This window comes from Polyodon spathula, chromosome 4 (assembly GCF_017654505.1).
Source record: "Polyodon spathula isolate WHYD16114869_AA chromosome 4, ASM1765450v1, whole genome shotgun sequence".
Lineage (NCBI taxonomy): Eukaryota > Metazoa > Chordata > Actinopteri > Acipenseriformes > Polyodontidae > Polyodon > Polyodon spathula.
The window spans coordinates 7,068,724-7,090,239 of record NC_054537.1 but is presented as its reverse complement, the minus strand read 5'-3'; the positions used below and the strand labels follow the sequence as shown (position 1 = coordinate 7,090,239).

General features: G+C 39.8%; 1 protein-coding gene across 11 annotated transcripts in view; it reads left to right on the top strand.

The window, feature by feature from the left end:
- Positions 1 to 21,516, top strand: part of LOC121314100 (supervillin-like) — a 97,863-nt gene that overhangs the window by 35,109 nt on the left and 41,238 nt on the right. For 6 of the 11 annotated variants that reach the window (XM_041246995.1, XM_041246998.1, XM_041246994.1 and 3 more), the window contains exons 6-14: positions 244 to 386; positions 555 to 1,236; positions 9,789 to 10,703; positions 11,164 to 11,334; positions 11,920 to 11,948; positions 15,377 to 15,441; positions 16,284 to 16,423; positions 17,449 to 17,544; positions 19,487 to 19,736. In XM_041246995.1, coding sequence (XP_041102929.1) covers positions 244 to 386; positions 555 to 1,236; positions 9,789 to 10,703; positions 11,164 to 11,334; positions 11,920 to 11,948; positions 15,377 to 15,441; positions 16,284 to 16,423; positions 17,449 to 17,544; positions 19,487 to 19,736 — 2,491 coding nt within the window. The remainder of the gene's footprint in view (positions 1 to 243; positions 387 to 554; positions 1,237 to 9,788; positions 10,704 to 11,163; positions 11,335 to 11,919; positions 11,949 to 15,376; positions 15,442 to 16,283; positions 16,424 to 17,448; positions 17,545 to 19,486; positions 19,737 to 21,516) is intronic. The other 5 variants (XM_041246999.1, XM_041246997.1, XM_041247004.1 and 2 more) reach the window with 3 other exon arrangements.

Below are 21,516 nucleotides of genomic sequence, written 5' to 3'. Positions count from 1 at the left end.
GGGTGAGGTGATGGAATCTGGGCTTGATCTTTCTGCAGAACTGATGTGGTGGTGGACACTATTTTTTTTATTCATATTTTATTTGTATTGGTTCATATTTTATTATTATTATTATTATTATTAGTAGTAGTAGTAGTAGTAGTAGTGGTAGTAGTAGTAGTAGCAGTCATAGTAGTACTACTACAACATTCATATATGCACCTTGAATGTTCTGATACCATCTCTGAACTCGATTTTCTGCAGGAAAGAGAGGATTGCCAGGCGTTTAGAAGCCATTGAAAGTGACACCCAGTTGCAAAGCTGTGCTGGTTTAGTTTCACATCGCCTGCTGGAAGAAGACACTCCTAGATATACTCGGGCCAACGACCCTTGCAGTCCATGTGCAGGTAAGGTGGGATTCATTCATCAAAAGCGTGATTCATATTTGTAAAACTTGGCATTGACTTGTTCAGCGTTCGGGTGAAAATCCTCAATGTAGTGAAAAATGTCATTTTAAAATTCAATTGAAAATTACTGGCTGTCTCCCCCCCCCCCCCCCCACCTGATTTTCACAGCAAGAAGGTTCAGTAAAGAAGAACTTAATCTCCAGGAGAGTGAAGACCCCTCTTCAGAGAGACAGTCCAGAGCTAGGTGTCGCGCTGAGCCCCAGTCTATTCACACAGACTCAACCTACAGCACGGGAAGCATGGAAACTGCAGGCACGGATTCAAAGGCAGAGAGGATAGCCAGGTACAAGGCAGAGCGGAGGCGCCAGCTGGCAGAGAGATACGGCATATCACTGGACCACGAACTGGAATCGGATTTCTCGCCCAAGTACCCACGAATGCGAAAAGATCCCGCACTGGCTCAACATGCCCAAGCCTCGCAGAACAGAAAGGAGCAGGAGGAGGAGGACAGAGAACTGAGCTCGCTGTACAGCACCAGGAGCGGACTTGTGAGAGAGCCAAAGATCATGCAGTCGAAAGAGAATGCTTTCCGAGAGAGCGTGGACTGCTTTTCCGACCGGGAGAGGATGATGAATCTGGAGAACTACAAGAGGGCACAGGATCTGGGAGCCCAAACAGGGGTTTATGGGAAACCGTCGTTTATGGATGTTTCCAACACCGCCACAGTCTCGGCTGGTGAGGTGCCAGGCTCACCCAGACATGGCCACCAGTCATCACCACAGTCTCCACAGCAGTCACCGGGTGACCTGTTCATTGAGCACCAAGCACAAAACATCCTCAGCAGACAAGGGTAAGCCTTTATTGGAGTAGTATATTCCACATTACGGTATTGACTCTTCTCTTTTTATGGTGTGTTTGTTGTGGTTTAGTTTTTCTGGTCATCAGATCAGGTGTTTAAAGAGTAAATAGTTTGAAAGTGTCAATGACTGCTTGCCTTTTATTTATGATGAGAGCAGTAATTCTGAGCAGGGTTGGGCTCAATTCATGTTTTTCAATTCAAATTCCTTTATAAAATCAATTTCCCATTCCCTTGTAATCAATTCCAACACAATATTGATCAAAATTGCAATTGGCAGTGTTCTGTAAAAAAAAAAAAAAAAAAAAAAAGCTCTTTACCATGGCAACCAATTAAAATTCCTTCAAGGAAATTGATTTAAAAAGGAATTGATATATGTAACCTGGGTTAGAGCAGTCAATGGGCCATGCTTTCAAGCCATTTATTGAAAGAGGTAAAGCACGTGTTCATTTTACAAAACTAAAACCAAACAACTAAGTTAAGTTTTCTTATGCACTCTCAATGTGTTTTGTATCTCGTTTTGGAATGTAAAAAAAAAAAAAAAAAAAAAAAATGGGTGAAACACTTTGAAAATAAGGGCTAATGTGTCTTGGTGTCATCTAGCCAATGGCAGGCAACTTGACCCTAACTTTAAGAACTCTAAGCGGCGCTGAGATACCTTGAAGTCCAGCAGGACTGAAAGGGTTAACACACACATACAACAGAATAAAAACAATAAAATTGAAGCAAGTTACTTCTCTTTCTTTTAAACCTAACAATATCTAAATTTTATTGCATTGAATACATATATATATATATATATATATATATATATATATATATAGTGCAAAAAGTAAAACCTAAAACCAAGGGGCTTATGTAAATGATTCTTTACATTTCCAAAAACTGAAAAGGTGCAGTAAATTGTCCCATCCTGATTTCTTTCACAAGTCATGGATGATTTATGTAAAGAAAAAATATTTATATTCTAATTTGTGTCCATAACTGAGCTTTCACTCGGTCACTACACTACTAGAGGTACAAGGTGATGGGTGTAAGCTCTGTTTCAGATGTGCATGCCAGCCCTTCTTTAAACTGTCAGGAAATTGATTTCTGGTGTGAAATCGGGTTACTCAAAGGGCATCAGATATGTTTCTGCTGAGCAGTCCTCCTGTAAACCAACACTACAGCAACAAGCGGCTCATACAGGGCCTGTGACCCTCCTTGGCCCAGGAAAGACTTCTTGTTTCAGATTTCCAAATGGGGTCTCTAATGATCTGTAATTTCAAAATATTTATGTTTTGGGCATTCACAGCATTACATGAGTGAGGCTGATACAAATTAGAACTATACTACCTGAGAATTGTGAGGGTCTAAAATGCTGACTGTCATGTTGCATATTGTAGTTCTTCAGTTGACAATGCTCATGATGTACATATTAAAAGCCTTGCTGTTTTGCACTGTTTTTCATGTTTTCACAAAAACTCCAAAAGGTGGAGCAGCGCAGAAGGATTTTGTGCTGTGCGGTGGGACATTTTGTTGAGCACTCCTGTAGGAAGCTGAATGGTGTTTTATATGCCCTTCTTAAAGGAGTTGATGTGGAATTTTTTGGGTGTGAGGTTCTAAATACAACTTTTATGGCAAACCACGTGTAATCAGAATGGTCCGTGACCTCGGGTTCCTGGTGCACTGCCCTTCGTTGCTGCTCTAGAATTTCATAACTTGGCAGCCCTGTCATTTTTACATCAGACTGGGTCGTGTTTCACAGCACATCATGTGAGTTATCACTGGGGCTGGAATAAGATTTCAGCATCCACTGCACAGCTCAGCCTAGTAAAGTTTTGTCTGGGCTCTTAAATAAAAAGCGTCATAATGTAAATTGAGTGGTTGAACTTTCGAAAAAATATATACACAAAGTAGTGACAATTTTAGTTGCCATGGTGACCATTTTTTTTCTTTTGGTCACTGTAAATATTATTTCACTCACCTACAAGCGACCACTTTGTGCTGTTTTTTTTGTATTTTTTTTTTGTTATTGAAATACCTTTGGACCCTTGTTAAAAATAATACTGCTTTTTAGTGCGTACACCACAGGCGCATCTGTCCATACAGATTGTTGTGTTACTGTATGCGGAATCACGACACACACACACACACACACACACACACACACACACACACACACACACACAAAACAGTAAAATGCCTCTAAATATTTTTTATTATGTCAATAGGTAAGCTTCACAGCCTACAACTACTGTACAAACAGAAAAGTTTATTTTTTAGTTTTCAGCATGTTTTTGTCCCTGCATTACAGGACAGCAAAAATAAAAATATATATAAAATACAAATACGTTTTAAAAAAGCAGATTTTGCATACCTTTTTTTTATTCTTTTAGAAAGGCAAATAGTGAAGGTATGAAACAGACTAACAGAAGTATTGGAGTAAAATAGAGAAAACATCCACAGAAAAAGGATGGCTGTTTTTTAAAAATATAGTACTAGAGGCGCAAACAATTACATCCCAAAAGTAGACAAGTAGAAGACTACGCGGCAAACTGATTCAAGCATTCAAAATTCTAAAAGGTATTGACAGTGTCGACCCAAAGGACTTTTTCGACCTGAAAAAAGAAACAAGGACCAGGGTTCACTAATGGAGATTAGATAAAGGGGCATTCAAAACAGAAAATAGGAGGCACTTTTTTACACAGAGAATTGTGAGGGTCTGGAATCAACTCCCCAGTAATGTTGTTGAAGCCGACACCCTGGGATCCTTCAAGAAGCTGCTTGATGAGATTCTGGGATCAATAAAATACTAACAACCAAACAAGCACGATAGGCCGAATGGCCTCTCCTCAGTTTGTAAACTTTATGTTCTTAATAATAAGAAATTGAGTACATTCATGTATTTGCTTATTGATAAAACCCACCACCGCACTTAGTGTTACAGCATTGTGCTTATTATATTTTGGGTTTGTCTGTGTATAAATTGTAATTCATTGTGAGTATTACTGTAACTGTAATTACAACTATGTTTACCATGAAGAGATGGTTGAGATCCATCTTGCAGCTGCCAACGTACGGACAGACACTTTTCACATCTATCAAGGCTTAAAGTAAACGCCGCTTTGCCAATTCAAAAAATGACAGCCGCTTGTCTTTCACGCAGTCGTGCTAGTGGCATCCCACAACCACACAACTCCTGTCTGACAGCTGTTTGTTTTGAGCAATTCCGAGGCTATGTGCATGCGCACCAGCTTACCCAGAGGTCCAGACAAACCTATTAGAAGATTAATAAAATGTCAAAGACAAAAAGTTCCAACAAAATCTCGAAGCAGCAGCAATACAGATGAAGCAAACGAGTCAGAAATTGCAGAAGAACACAGTTCAAATTTTCAAACAGTTCACAGTTCAAATCTTCGTGTTCTGAACGTGTTCAACAAAAAGTTCACGTGAGATTTCAGCCATCATGGTGGCAGCAGTTCAGCGGATTAGTTATCGAGTCTGGGGCAGTGTGTACTGCAGTTATTGTAAGCAAGCATGGTAACAAAAGTTCTGTTCACTATTACCTGTTCTAAACTTTGTATTGGACTGCCCTTTTTTTAATTTTTTTTTTTTTATTTAAATAACTTTTTTTCCGTGCAGAAAAACAAATCTGCAGAAGTATTGCATATAGGCTTTGGAAATAAAACATACTTGGAGATGTGCATTATTGTTTAAGTTGGTGTATACATTAATATTATTTTGAACAATAGTTTTTATTTATATTTAATAAATATCAGTGCAGTTGTGGGCAACCATTTTCTTTTTCTGGCGACCATAATAGATCATTTATATCTATATATTGACTTGTATAACAGTCCTGATAATTGTTGATTTGATATGCAGACAGCCCTTCATATCAGTGCTTCACTTGCAATGCATCCTGGACGTTCTTTCATATATAAATAGTGCATCTACCTCTCCCATGTCAGTTTCAGATGGCAGATCTAACTGTTAGGCTGATAGAAGGTTCTCAGTCAGCAGGTGCCTCTGTATCCAAGACTGCACCCAGGAGCAGTAATTAAAATGACTATTCTGTGGATGTGCTGAAGAAATATAATCTCTATGCTCTATTATGATAGACATAAAAGAGGCTTCCAGAGATATACAGTTTTATTCAGTATATTGTGGTCTCTAGAAGACAGAGTAAAGAGTTTGAGGACAGAGTTTGAGGAGTTTGCTATACTGCACTAAGCATGGGAGGTGATGTACTGTACACTATGTGTGTGTCTCTGTGTTTGTGTACTGTTTTACTTTTGGCACCAGATTGACCCAAGCTGTCTTTTGCCACATTTCTGTGTAGCCTCGTGGTAAAACCAAAGAGTGAGTGGTTTCTTCAGAAAGATTCAGAAGGCGAGACACCTTCTCTTATCAACTGGCCCTCCAGGTATTGCTGGGTGTGGACTTGTCCAATTCTTAGACTATCCCTAACATGCCTCATTCTAACTCCATTTCATCAGTTTTATAATAACCTCAACACATTCTTAATATAATGTCTGTCTGTCTATCTGTTCCTTTATGCATTCGGACCCCGCAGGAGCCAGTGCAACCAAACTTTGCGTGGCCTCCTCTTTCATCCAGGGGAAGGTCGAGGGCTGTGTTTGGATCCACAATTTTGACCCCCAGGGTACTTTATTTAGTAACCCCATTGCTGGATAACTGCAGTAGCCATGTATCTCAAATTTAAAGAAACCCACAAAACCAAAAAAATAAATAAAAAGAACAAACATTTAAAAAGATTTAAAAAATGGCAAAAAAAAAAAAAAAAAAAAAAAGTTAAAAAAAGGAAAAGTGGTCCGAGCACATTGTGCGACACCCAAGATCGTCAACTTATAGCAACCCAACCCACCAGTCATACCAAACAAGAAACAACATAGAGAAAACCTGCATAGCACAACCTGCGCTAACTAATCCTTTGAATGCAAAAAATAACTGTTTCCAATTTGAACAACTTCTGTATTTTACACAAAAAATAAAGCGAAAGCACAGAATGCAAAAATATGTTCACTTTTTATGTTTTCGTTTTATATATAAAAAGGGGGGGTAGGTTTGAGAATTCCTGTTGCTTGTTCCGCCGTTAAAGCTGCTTTATCTGCCCCTGGTTGAGTTTTGAATTTAGACCCGGTTGTGCTCTTCAGTTTGACTGTGTGCTGCTCACTGTTTGGCTCCCTGGATATGGTACACATGCACAATTTTAAAGAAGTTTCCTCTTTTTCACATTTTGCAAATAATACTAATTTGAAACCAGACCACATTTAAAATGTTTGTGCTTTTCCCCTCAAAAAATGTTTACCTTTTTTTTTTTTTCATAATTTCTTGGTGTGCCTTTTTTAATACTCCCCCCCCCCCCCCAATTCTTAGTTCTCTTTTACATTTTGCCGTTTTCCGTGCAATTCTGCTAAAAGTATCATTGTATGAATTTAATTCAGCAAAGTGCAACTGCAATTTTTCATTATTTATTTTGTGTGTAAAGATGGAAACTGTCTGTAGGTGTGGGTGAGCGCATTAGTCAAACATGAGTCGGCATCCTGTCTTTTTATAACTGATGCCACCACAAACATATTCCTTGTAAAAGTCCTTGTAGAGGTCCTGGGTAGATGAACTTGAAAGACCGCGCAGGCTGGTACTCCTGGCAGCTGTGTGTGTCTGCTAATCAGCCTCGCCGTCTTGGTGTATGCATTGTTTATTTTAACAAACTGTACACACCATTCAGTTCCACTTTGCAAAGCTGTATTTTATGCACTGGCTGTAGTCGTCTGTAAAATTATTTGTAAATGCACATGTCTTGTACGTATAGTGTATACAGCTATGGCCAAAAGTTTTTCCTCACCCTATAGAATTAACTAATTCTGCTTCATAAAGTCGAATGAAACCTGCTAAATAATGTTTACATGTTGAATTACATACCGCTTTGTAGTTTTCCATATACAAAACTGACAAATTTAAAAAAGTGACATTTAGAAATCTAACTGTACTACTATCGAGGCTTCCGGTAGACTTTTGTGATTTAATTTTGTAGTTTCTTTGATTATATGATATCTAATAAAAGATCTACAGTTACATTCATATAGTGTTTGGTTTTTTTATGAATGATCTCAATCCTAAAATGTATCGGTGATCCAAAACTTGGCCATAGCTGTAAGTACTGTAAAGGTGCTGGGGTCTGAAAACACTGAACCCAGTCTCTTACTAACAGTCTTAATGAGATTGCTTTGACACTGCACCTAGACCTCATCACTGTGTCTTCATTTTAGAGTTGTTTAACTTGGGACAGTATAGAAAGTGTCCATGTCACACATCTGAAAGACTTTTATAGTTATTGAATATTCACTGCAAATGGATTTGTGCTCCAAGAGTTGTCTTAGAGAAGTTTCCATGTTTTTTGTTTTGAATTCAACTCCACTCCCTACCCACAAGGGAAGCCTTTCCATCTGTAATTCTGATTGGACGCTTGCCTTTTGCTCAGCTGTGACATACCAGTTACTTTTGATCGATATGTTTTTATGAGCGAATACATATCCAAACAGACTGTCATACTTTTTCTTTCTGAAAAAGGGCTCAAGGTTTTTGTTCTGGATGCTTGAGCAGTAAAGAAGGATAAAATAATATGTTAAAGCCTTATTATTAAGAGGGTGCTAGGATCATAAGACAGGAGGCTGAATGCTTTCCCTCTCTCTCTCTCTCTCTCTTTGTCCTTGGGTTGATGTCTTAATATCTGAAGCTTGTACAATTGGGATTTCAGTTGAGGAGTTTGCCTTGAACTTGTGGATAGTAAAGACAAACTGAATCAAGGGCGAAAGTGTTGAGCAGGGCAGCTTGTGAACTGTCAGATGCAGAAATTGTTTTTTTAGTATCTTCCACTAAAGGACAAATAAGTTCAGAGCGTGAACACTAATATTTGCAGACTCAGTGACTGAAAGAGTTGTTGACACAGGAGCTTGATTCAAGCAAATTGAAGATGTGGCTGCCAGGTTAGCTGTGTTTATTGAGCACCATGGACAGGTGAAGAGGGGGGTTGGCAGAATTGTTTTCTGTAGTGCTTCTACTGAAACTGAATCTGTTTGTGTGAGGTAGAGGCAGACTGACAAACCTCTGCGACACGACACAATACAAATCTGCCTTATTTCAATCAAATTATAATTATCCATTAAATCTTGTGCAGAGGGAATTATCAAGGATTATAGACCAGTTGGAAAGTAATCAGTTATGGCAAGCCAATTATTCTATAGTCCCTGGCTGTTTTTTATATAGAGGATCTGCTTGTCATGGATGATTTTTTGCATTACATTTATGGTGTGTGTTTTTTTTTTTGTGGTGTAAGGTACAGTACAGGTTTATGGGTAAGATTTCCAGACCGTTCCCATTCAATTTGTGTTGTTGTTTGTTTAAATATTCACTGCTCTTGATTTTTACTGAACAGCCTCAAGTTGTAGGATTCTTGTTCTGGAGGAAGAAGATGTGGATGTTGCCAACATGTTTCAAAACCATGAAGTGTTGCCTTTCTCTTTTTGTAGTGTAGGGTTACCTAGAGGTGATTTATTACTCTTTCACATGGTTCCATGAAAAATCACTTTTGAATGTATTTATACAGGTGTATACAGTACCAAGACAAACTACGAAAACAACAAATGATTTGCAGCAAGTGAGTTTTATTGCCCATTTTTCCTCACTCAGATCCCTCACTTACTAAATATCCTGGTATCTGTGAATAGATAATTGTCTCCTCTTTTTTTTAAAGTGTGCAAAATATTTTAATGAGTAAGACCTCTCAAGTAGACTGGTATCCTGAAATGTTCTGCTTTTTTTCTAGGAAAGCAGTGAAACTGGGGATGATGAGTTTGTTGCTGGATAACCTCACTCAGACTACTCCCCAGTTGTACGGCTTTCCTAGAAAAAGCAGAGCATTTTGCAGTACCATTCTACTTGTGAGATGTCTTGCTCATTACACTTTGTTGCATAGTGGAAAATATGATCTAGTTGAGGACAAATGAGCAATCCACACCCCAGTCATTCTGTAAAATCATTTGTTTTCATAATTTTGTCATGTACTGTATGTATGTATTTATTTCTAATATTGAATCTAGTTGCTAGGTAAAGTATAATTTTACATTTGTGTAATAATTCTAACAGTGTCGAGCAATATGATTTCAAGAATTCCTACACACAATCAATCAGCAGTCATCTATATACAGTAGGCATCTAGATTATAATATTTGCTATTTAGTCATTTGGAGCTTACATGTGTCCTGCAAGGATCATCTGCTGTAATGTTTTGGGGTATTTCTGTTTGTTTGTTTATTTGTTTTTATTTATTTAGATGTAATATAATATGCTTTCTTTTAAATTTAGGAAGTGTAACTCTTCACAATGTTTGACAAAATATGCATTGGGATAATCTTGAAAATCCATTTAATGGAATTTGTTCAAACTGAAATCTTATTTTATTTTTATTTTTTTAAGATGGTTACCCCATGATATAGATCTATCAAGCTGGTATTAAGTTTGATCCTTTTCTTCCCCTAAAGAATTAAAGTTAGAGAGAGGATGGTGAAAGCGGAAGGCGTTCGAGGAAGCCCCGAACTTGTCACAGAAACTACAGCTTCCATGAGACATCCGCGGGTGCCACCTCATGACATGCCTTTTCAGTCGGAAACTTCTGCCTTTGATAGAGTCACTGCTGTCCACATGGGTGCAGTGCGCAAACCCGTGTATGGCTTTGTCCAGCCTGCTGGCCCAGTTCAGAGTGCCAGGTCTGTGACAATGGTAGAAAAGGGGGATGGATGCTTTCAAAGCAATCTTCTGATGCCAATTGCCTCCAGCTCTGGAGCAAAAGTCCAGGGTTTGAGCGAAGATGAGAATGAGAGATGGTCCAAGGGAGATGAAAGCTTTGGAAACTTGCTGGAGGAAAAGCACCCTGTCCGAACAGAGTGCCTCCTCAAGAGCAGGAAAGCAGTCCTGCCTTCAGAAATCCACAAGAGAGAGAAGAACCAGGACGACCCCTGCAGGGTCCTGGAAGAGGAGCAGCCCAGTTTTGCTTCACCTGTTGGACGCAGATCAAGCCCGACCTTGGGAGAGCTTCCCAGAGCGGTGGAAACCTCAAAGCAGACCCAAACGAAAGACAGCATGGAAAGAAACGAGGCCGTCCTGTACTTTCAGAGGGGATCAGCGTTGGCTCCGGCAAGGCAAAGGGATCCGAGCCAAGATGCCTCGATGACGAAACACAAAATGCTGATGCGCTCCATGTCAGATTTTGGAGTGGCGCAGAAGGTGTCGGTCTTCAGAAATCTAGAATTGGCCCCAAAGAGAGAGAGGATGTTCCACAGTCCTGAAGCCAGTCGCGTGCAAAATGGAGAACTCTGCTCAGTAGACACACGGGTGTCAGTCTCCCAGCTCATACACTCCTACCTGGAAACAGCCGCTTCCAGCAAGAAACAAGAACTGTAGGTGGTATATTGGAATGCTCACTCTTTTTTTTTTTTTTGTTAAATCGCTGTGATTTTACTTGCACGGACTTAATCAGCCTTTCATCAAATTAAACCATGTCAAAACATCTGAGTGGTGTGCTGCCTTGACCAAAATATGACACCTTCAAGCTTGGCTCACTGTGTGCAGTTGTTGGGAGCTGGGTGGGGGTGGATATGGGGTCTAATCCTGCCGTGTTTGCTTTGTGTCTGTTCTAGTGGTGACTTGTAGTTGGAATGTGCAAAACATCCATGCATGGTGTTGGCTGTGGTGGATTTTATTGTTTTTAACCCATGTTGTCCTAATTTAGAAAACTAAACCAAAAAAAACGGGTGGAGGGGTGTAAGCTTCTTCTTGCAGTTTTTGCTTTTTCACTTTCTCTTTTCTCCCATCTCTTGTCTCTCTTCTCCATGCCATTTTGTTTTCATGCGCTTAAAGGGAAGCTGAGGTAGAGCTGGCAGCATCAGGTCTTGATTCGGCTTCCAAAACTGAGCGAGAAAGGGGAGCTCGGAGGCCAAGGCGCTATATTTCTCCTGGGGAAAATAGAAAGACCTCTGAAAGGTTTAGGACTCAGCCTATCACTTCATCAGAGCGACTGGAATCAGATAGGTAGGCTGATGACAGATAATGCGAAAAAAGTGAAATCTCATTTAAACTAAGATACTCATACTTTGTACTGTATGAAAACACAACAGGTTAATACAATCCTTGGCCTCATACATTACATACTATTCCATATTTTGTGTTTGACTTTTTTCATCCTTTTTCTTTAAAATAACCAACTTTTTTTTTTTCGAATTGTATTATGAATATATGTATGAGCATTGTTTGAATTCCTTTAAGAAAATCCGGGGGTTGTGAGGGACTAACGAGAGACTGTAAACTCACTGTATAACTGACCCATGTGACAGCACTTTCTGAATCGCTCATTGTTTACTCTTGAAGTGCTCGTCCTTCCCCTGTTTGGAAGCAGTTTTAGTTCTAATAAGGTTAGCAAATTATTCGGGGTGCTGGTTCCAACTCGTTCCCTAGTCATCCATCACATTTTCACTCATGAGGAATCTACTGCTAAATTACAACAATTCTCCCTTTTAGGGAACACCATAACCTGTTACGCATTTACTGCTCCTTTTTCTTCCAACAGAAAAAAGTTGAAATCCTATGATTCTGAATTGTTGTTCTTCTAACTTGCAGGTCACGCCTGAGTCCTGAAAATAATGAAGGTATGTTATTTTTTTTTGTTTTGTTTTTTTCTATAAACTTTTACAGATGGAAAGTACAACTTGCTAACCGCTTGCATTACTGAGGGAAGTACAAACTACACATCACAGTAAAGATCAGGGACATTTCTTTTTAAAATATTTATTTGTAAATTTAAACCTTATAGTGTAAAACCTTTTACAGACCTCACCCTGCACAGCTTAACAACCCTAGGTGTTACAGTGGCTTGCAAAAGTATTGACCCCCCTTGGCATTTTTCCTATTTTGTTGCCTTACAACCTGTAATTAAAATGGATTTTTTGGGGGTTTGTATCATTGGATTTACACAACATACCTACCACTTTGAAGATGTAAAATATTTTTTATTGTGAAACAAACAAGAAATAAGACAAAAAAACAGAAAACTTGAGCGTGCATAAGTATTCACCCCCCCCCCCCCAAAGTCAATACTTTGTAGAGCCACCTTTTGCAGCAATTACAGCTGCAAGTCTCTTGTGGCATGTATCTTTAAGCTTGGCACATCTAGCCACTGGGATTTTTGTCCATTCTTCAAGGCAACACTGCTCCAGCTCCTTCAAGTTGGATGGGTTCCGCTGGTGTACAGCAATCTTTAAGTCATACCACAGATTCTCAATTGGATTGAGGTCTGGGCTTTGACTAGGCCATTCCAAGACATTTAAATGTTACCACTCGAGTGTTGCTTTAGCAGTATGCTTAGGGTCATTGTCCTGCTGGAAGGTGAACCTCCATCCCAGTCTCAAATCTCTGGAAGACTGAAACAGGTTTCCCTCAAGAATTTCCCTGTATTTAGCGCCATCCATCATTCCTTCAATTCTGACTGTTTCCCAGTCCCTGCTGATGAAAAACATCCCCACAGCATGATGCTGCCACCACCATGCTTCACTGTGAGGATGGTGTTCTCGGGGTGATGAGAGGTGTTGGGTTTGTGCCAGACATAGTGTTTTCCTTGATGGCCAAAAAGCTCAATTTTAGTCTCATCTGACCAGAGTACCTTCTTCCATATGTTTGGGGAGTCTCCCACATGCCTTTTGGCGAACACCAAATGTGTTTGCTTATTTTTTTCTTTAAGCAATGGCTTTTTTCTGGCCACTCTTCCGTAAAGCCCAGCTCTGTGGAGTGTACGGCTTAAAGTGGTCCTATGGACAGATACTCCAATCTCCGCTGTGGAGCTTTGCAGCTCCTTCAGGGTTATCTTTGGTCTCTTTGTTGCCTCTCTGATTAATGCCCTCCTTGCCTGGTCCGTGAGTTTTGGTGGGCTGCCCTCTCTTGCCAGGTTTGTTGTGGTGCCATATTCTTTCCATTTTTTAATAATGGCTTTAATGGTGCTCCGTGGGATGTTCAAAGTTTCGGATATTTTTTTATAACCCAACCCTGACCTGTACTTCTCCACAACTTTGTCCTTGACCTGTTTGGAGAGCTCCTTGGTCTTCATGGTGCTGCTTGCTTGGTGGTGCCCCTTGCTTAGTGGTGTTGCAGACTCTGGGGCCTTTCAGAACATGTGTATATATACTGAGAGCATGTGACAGATCATGTGACACTTAGATTGCACACAGGCGGACTTTATTTAACTAATTATGTGATTTCTGAAGGTAACTGGTTGCACCAGATCTTATTTAGAGGCTTAATAGCAAAGGGGGTGAATACATATGCACGCACCACTCTTCCGTTATTTATTTTTTATAATTTTTTGAAACAAGTTATTTTTTTCATTTCACTTCACCAATTTGGACTATTTTGTGTATGTCCATTACGTGAAATCCAAATAAAAATCCATTTTAATTCCAGGTTGTAAGGCAACAATATAGGAAAAATGCCAAGGGGGGTCAATACTTTCGCAAGCCTCTGTATATACATTATACACACCTACAGTATATAATGTCGTTTTTATTCTGGAAAAGCGCTAGTGCTCATATTGTCAGAGTTCTTCCGTCGTCGTTGTTCAGTGCAGTCATGAGGGTTTTTGTTGGGTTGTTATTATTTGTTTGTTTTCTGTTGGAATAGAGGGGGCTCTTGCACTTTCTCACCACCACCTTCTTTCCTACTTCATTTCTTGCTGCGCCTCCAGCACACCTCATATCAATATTGAAAGAGCACACAAGATACATAGTTGTAGTCAAAAGTTTACATACCCCAATGGAAATTTGATCATTTCTAGAAATTTATCATAGAATTTTAGGTAAAGTCTTTTTGTAGCGGGAGTTTTGCTTTTGTGGATGAAACAAAGTTACAAGAAATAGATGTCTACAATTAATTTATTTCAGCTTTGCTAATTTGCTAATTTAAAAGTATTCGTACGCTGACAAGGAAAATTAAATTAATAGCTAGTTGAGGCACCTTTAGCAACCTCTTTTAAACAATTGGGATATTTGACAATTAGCTTTTGGCATGATTCTATGGTGATTTTTTTTTTTGGACCATTCTTCAACTCCAAATTGTTCCAGTTCTTCAAATTATGGGGACTTCTGTTGTGCACAGCCACCTTCAACTCATATCAAAGATTCTCAATTAGACATAGCTTGTGACTTTGACTATTCCAGTAACTTGATTTTATTCTTTAACCATTCTGAAGTAATAGATTTTGATGTGTGCTTTGGAAGGTCCACTTGTGCTTTAAACCAAGTTTTGTAGCGGAGGGTTTCAGAGGATTGTCCAGTAGTTTTTGGTATGCTATGGAATCCATTTTAACATGTATTGGAACTAAATATCCTGTGCCATTACAAGAAAACCAGCCCTATAGAAGGATATTTAAACCTTCATGCTTGACAGTCTCTATGATGTTCTTTTCTTTGTATGCCTCACCAGACTTTCTCCAAGCGTACTGACTATCAGCATGACCAAGTAGCTTGATTTTTGTTTCATCACTCCACAAAACCTTTGACCAGAACTCATATCCACCATTCAAATGCCTTTTTGCACACTTTAAGCGATTTGTCCTTTTTGACCATTTTCCTAAGGGTGATTTTTTCCTTGGCCTGCTACCATTGAGACCTTCACCATGCAATACTCTGCCTGTGGTTGAAATGGAAACCCCAGGCCCACTTACAGCCAACTCACTATGAATATCTTTGGCAGTCAAGAAGATTTTTCCTAAAATTCTTTGTTTTGAGAAATTTGTAGGATTTATAAATTATTTCCAATTGGAGTATGCAACATTTTATGAACTGAAAACAGAAACCAGGCATTAATTTGGGTAAGGTAGAGTACACTCGCCCCCAGTTAATCCACTATGTAGCCAAACGACAATATGTTTTAATATGCTTTCCTGTTATTGTGCTGTGCTTTTCTCTGTGGGTTTCATACAGCTGTGCTCCAGTGCCTTCCAGCCTTGTTATTGTCAAACATCTTGTTCTGATAGTGGTGTGAATGTATTCTTTCATTCCGATTGTTTTGCTCTTTCCCTGTCTTGCAGCGGATGAGGAGAAACTTGATGAGAGAGCCAAGATGAGCGTTGCTGCCAAGAGGTCACTTTTCAGGGTAATCAGCTTGTTTTTGTGCTCCATTGAGATTGTTGGTTCAACAGCTCCTATGAGCATTGCATAGAGTAACATCCTTTGCCGGCAGCTCACAGAGTTGTGACTACATCTGTACTTGTGGCGCATCCACTCATCCCCTCCCTGTGTTGAAATTCCAAGATCCTTACTCACTTTCCACCAGAGTTGTTTTCCCAAAGTGTATGACATAGCCTTATAGTTCCTTTTGGTCCTGATTTAAACCAAATGTATTACTTCTTTATAATAATACATAACCACTTCTCTATAAGGCTGCCCAGTGAACACAGATCGGTATTTGAAAAAGTATATTGGCTCTCTTTTATAATTGTTCATTATTCTTCCTTCTTCTGATCGGAGGGTCTGTTACTGCCACGGCCTCTGAGTTTGCACTAAACGGCTCGATAGCATGCTCTCTGCGAGGTGGCCTCAAGCACCACCTCACCGCCTAAAGATTATCTACCAATCCAACTGGAGGTCCTCTTCTAGCCTTCCTTCTTATAACCTTGACCAAAGAATAAAACGGTATTTTGTTGTAGGGTTTTGTCTGTTCCAAGCTTTTCCAACAGCCACTCTCTCAGCCCTCAGTCTGTCCGTCCTTCAGTATGTCCCTCTTATATATTTTGATTTGTGGTGAGTTTAAGTCATTACTTTTTTGGTGACAATTCTGATTTTGTATTTACAGGCAATGGCAGGGGAATGTAACTAACATACTTGGACACTATGTGATAGTAGTGATGATCACAGAAAATGTTGCAGAATTGAATTTTGCATGTGTTCTATTTATTTATTTATTTATTTAATTTATTTTTACTTTGTTGTTTTCAGGAATTGGAAAAGAGCATTGACTCTGCTCCCGTGCCAAAGCCTCGTTCTCGCAATGCTGCCGTGGAAAGGCGCCTGAGACGCACGCAGGATCGCTCGCGCACGCAGCCCGTCACCACCGAAGAAGTCGTCATCGCCGCCACGTAGGTGTCTGTAAAAATGCACTTGGAAGCAGAGTGCTGCAGTTTACGCACGCACACACACATACACAACGATTCCTTCCTTAGTAAAACCAACCGCTGTTAATGACAAGACACACTGCAGTATTTAAAGAGAAAGGTACCAGCAGGTTGATTGTATAGGTTGTGAAAGTTGCCACCTAGTGACATCAAAAGCAAGTGTCCAGGGGCTTTCACAGTTAATAGATCATGCTAGCTGGCTGGATTTTCATTTTTTTTCCTGGATTTCAGCAGAATCCAGATGCTCCTGGGAACAAAATAGCACCTCAGAGAGAAGAGTGCAAATGGGCAGATAAACAGCTTTTTTTTTGACAAGACGCATGCTGACAAGGACTTTACTGTTCAAGTGTTCTATACAGTATTTATTCTGTGATCTTAATGATTTTTTTTTTTTTTAAAATCTATAACTATTGTAAATATGTACAACCAAAATGATGTGCACCCTTTGTGTGGGGCCTGCTGTTTCATTAAAGAATAAATGCACTATAAAGCAATTTAATAAAGTGAAGTTTTAATACTGATCCGGAAACAAAAAATATCTAACGAGTAGAAAAATGGTTCATTTAAATGTGCATTAAACACTGCGTTGTGTGATTTTTGCTTAAGTAGGTAACTGTTCAGTTGTTGCATTCAAGGTTTTTAATTTTAATTGCAACACTTGCAACATAGTTCTTTTATGCATAGTCTGTTTATCAGCATCTCGGTTTTCTACAAGTGCTCTTATGAGAACTCCTATCAATTAGCTGCCTTCTATCAGCTTAGATTTCTCTTTGTATGATCTCGTCCTGATTGCTCTGCCAGCTGCCTGAACCAGTTGCATCAGCGTCTTTATTTCATATTTTCCTTTTGTCAGACGGTAGTTAATCTGCACAAACCTGCCATTGTAGTATAACTTTTTCCCCCTCCTGCTTCACTGATTTCAATGCTGTGTTTTCTTTCTCCAGTGCCATGCTTTTCTTTTGACCTTTTTTTCCCCATCCTGTGTGTAGCGTACCAGCCCCTGCCTCACAAACAGTGACTGTCCACACAACAGTAGCGCGAAACCCTAGCCCCACTGTAGTAAGCACAAGTGTGCAAAGGATCAGGTACTTGGATGACATGCGCATGCCAGATTGAGCCTTTTTACTAACCATTCTGAATGGACAGTGCTGCCTTGCCAAAAATAAATGATCCCGTGCATGTGTAGGTGCAGGAGAACAAACATCTTTTAAAACTAACTACATTAAATAAATTAAAAAAAGATAATACACCCTGTACACTCTTCATAACTTTGATTAGGCCAGAGTCTCCATACAGTACAAGAATAGTAAAGCAGAGTTCTCTTTTTCTTTTTTTTTTTTCCCAAAAGTACATTTCAGACTTGTGTACAATTCTTTGTGTGCACACACACATTTTAAGCACAAACCTTTTAACAGACAGTAGGCTGTCCATTGGTGTCAACACTAATAACATTGTTCTTGAAGAGTAAGTAGAGGGGTTCCAGAAAATGGTGTTACACTTCTACACGTGCTGCTACAGCTGTTTAAATAATGGACCTGTCATTTTTCTTCCCAGTGTAACTTTCTACTCTTTTAAAATCTGTTTCAAAGCTCTTTTCAAAAGTAGAAAGGAAATGTTGACCAAAAGAGCTGTGATCGTAATCGACAGTGCTGTGCGTTTCTTCATTACTGCATCTGCACTGTACCTGTCATCATCACTCCCCCGGAAGTCCAAACAAGCAGCTACTTATGGTTGTGTCTTTGAAGAGAATCCACTGGTGAGACAGAGTCGGTCCGGCTGATGCTTTGCTTGTCAGGAGGATGAAAGAGTTAAGCTGCCAGCCCAGTTGCTTTATTTTTAGGGATTCTATTTCTGCTGTTAAGCCCTGCAGCCTCAGTAGCAGACCCTTCCAACAGCTTGCAGACACAAAAGAATTGGAGTCCAGTGACCTTGTACCTCCTTGTACCTACTATTAAAATCTCTTGTAAAGAGTTATGCACAAAAATAATCTAAATTTGCATGTCAATATGTAAGAAACTAGTAAATAGTGTGGTATGTACTGCACAAGTTAATGTGGCAAAAATATACATTTTTTTCTCATTGAGAACAAAAATATCTTAACTAGTTGTTGAAAACAACTGTCTTCTAAAGGTTCATGACTTTTGTTTTGGGGTAGGGGTAGGATCACAATGCCATTGTAACTCTTGCTATATATTCAGTTGTTAATTTTCTTTGCAAAACTGTTTAGTCATTCTTGAATTAAAAGGTGACGGTGTGTGCGTTTCAGTACTCTGCCAGACATTTAATGTTGGATAAAATGACTAGCTTGGTGACACAGCACCACCTTCAGGTCTTTAAGAAGTAAGCCCTTGTTCCATGAGCAATGCTTTTGTTTGTTCTCTCTGGACAATCACCTTTCCGTGTCCTGTGAAAACTTGATACCCCACAGTTTTCAAATTCAACTCATTTAGCTTATTGCCATTGGGAACTCATTTCTGGATAATCTCGAGTTAAGTTTGGGTGGAAATATTGTAGAACGCAATTCAAATCCAAAGAAAATGGAATTGAGGGTTATCATCTTTCCAGTACACCTCTTCTAACACATTGGATCATGCATGGTTAAAATATTACTGATTTACTTTCAAAGCATAATTAATCTCTGGCATGTTTTAGGTGTTTTTTAATGTATTTATTTTAAGTATGGAGGGGTTTACATGGTCACATACTGCACGTGAATGCAATTGTGATGTTAAGGTTCAGTAATGGGGATTCATTAAAAATAACCAACTTTATAAGCATCCTTGGCAAAATGAAGCAGATTGGACAGGACCAGTTGATGCAATCTTATGCCAATATTAGAACACAACACACATTTCTTGCTTTCATCTCATGATATTCACATTGCTGAACTCCCCCCCCCCCCCCCCCCCTATTTTTTTTTTTTTTTTTTTTTTAAACTATACTCTGTGGGCTCTAGCACCTCACAACTAATTAGAGAAGGGGTGGAGGGAAGGCCTTGAACACAAACTCTCTTTTTTTTTCTCTTAGTTTGCAAGCATCTTCACAGCAGAGTGCTTTAGCAAGAGAGCAGGCCAGGGAAGCCAAAGGTACCACTGAAGAACAAGGACCAGAAGAGCCTGACCTTTCAACTCTCAGCCTGTCAGAAAAGATGGCCCTGTTCAATCGCCTGTCACAAACAACCACCAAAGTGGCGTCCAGGAGCAGAGCCGATCTCCGGCAGAGGAGGGCGAACACGCGTTACCAGACACAGCCCATCACACTGGGAGAAGTCGAGCAGGTATTTACAGAGCCAATAATGTGTATTGCAGGTGTAGGCAACTCTGGTCCTGGATGATTATTCTCACGGTTATTTACAACCATAAATGTCCACATGCAGGTGGTAGTCCAATTATGTACCTCGGATCTTCCACCAGAAAGTTGGATATACTTATAGTTTACTACTGATGCTTGTTTCCCCCCCAGAAGTCCCCCCCCCCCCCCCCCTTATAACGAAGAGCCCTCTGTATATGTCAGTAATTTATATACATTGAACCACCTTTTATTTTGGATATTCACGGGGCTGAGCTATGGCCCCTGATAGTGTTTATTGACAGAGTTATAAACCCGACATACGAGAGGGGCACCATCTCTAAGGTTACCCGACATACGAAGAGGCTCGCGAACCGGAAAGAAAAACATGAATTGGTGTTGTTAACACAAGAGGTTCTGGCTCTTCCTGACCCAACATATACAGTAGGGGGGTTCCGTCGCTGAGGAGACCCGACAAACAGGAGGGGGGCCACCGTCTTTGAGGTGACCCGACATACCAAGAGGAGCACCGTCTCTGAGGTTACCCTACATACGAAGACACAAGACAGCTAGGTAGAGGTGACTAATGTTTAAATAAGGTAGATTTAATTGATGACAAGAGATGATAGGTTGTTGGTGCCTAGCTCCGCCCCTTGAACCCCACCTATAGGTTAACATTTGTTGGAACGTACAGGGCCAATGTTGCCTCCCCCTGATCTGCTACGTCCAAGTCACCCTGTTTAGGAAAACTGACTCTCTTAAATAGGAGAACAACTAACTTTAGCCAAGTGCGGGGTGTTTATCACTTAATGTCCTGTACAAGTCTTTACCCAATAAGATCACCTGCCTATTTATCAAACAATCCAATATTCTTTGAGAATCACGCTAGCTACTTCGGCCATCCCGAAACTAGCAGAAGAGCTCAATGAGGGATTCAGACGGAATTGGTTCAGTTTTAAAGATTGTTGGGAGGTAAGGTGTTAAACTAGCATATACCCATTTACTTTAAGAAAGTGTATGGATGGTTGTAATCATCAGACCTGTAAAATGGAATTCAGAGGAGAGAAAAGAAACCTTTTATAAGATGAACATTATTTTGTACTGGAAGAGCACCCAGAATTGTATAGTTTTGTTAAAACGGTATATAATAGGTTATTATATGTTGCACCCCAAAACGAACCATTATCCGGCAATAACAGCACTGTGATGTCACTTCCCTTTTTCAAAGAAATATGCAAATCTGAATAGATAAAACGGTGTTAAAACGTAAGGTAACAACAAACCTAAGAGCCTAGCAGGCTTAGATTTTAACCCTGTAATGCCAATTTCTATCACACATGATACGATGCTTACTACCCCTCTATACATTATTTTTTAAATCCAGCCTCACAAACCAGAATTATTCACATGCAGTACATTGTGTTGCTAAACAAGGAAAAAAGAGTTTTGTACAAGAAACCGAATCTAGTTGCAGAAATAAAGTAGCTTTTCTCATTTCAAGAATGCTTGGGCGTTTCACGGTTGAAATTGCCATAACTCTGTCTCGGGCTCTGCGTTTTGAATGGCACACACTTTAGGACGTTCTAAGAGTCGTGGGGTATTTCTACAAACAGCAGGTGTGGGTCATGGTGAGCTCCATCTGTTTGTATCATGCTTGTAAAACAAGGCGTGAATGAGCTACTTCTCTGTACAGTGAGCACTCCTATGGCACTGCAGCAAGTGGTGTGTTGCACAAAGACAATTGCCTGGGTTGATGTCCTCTCTGCCAA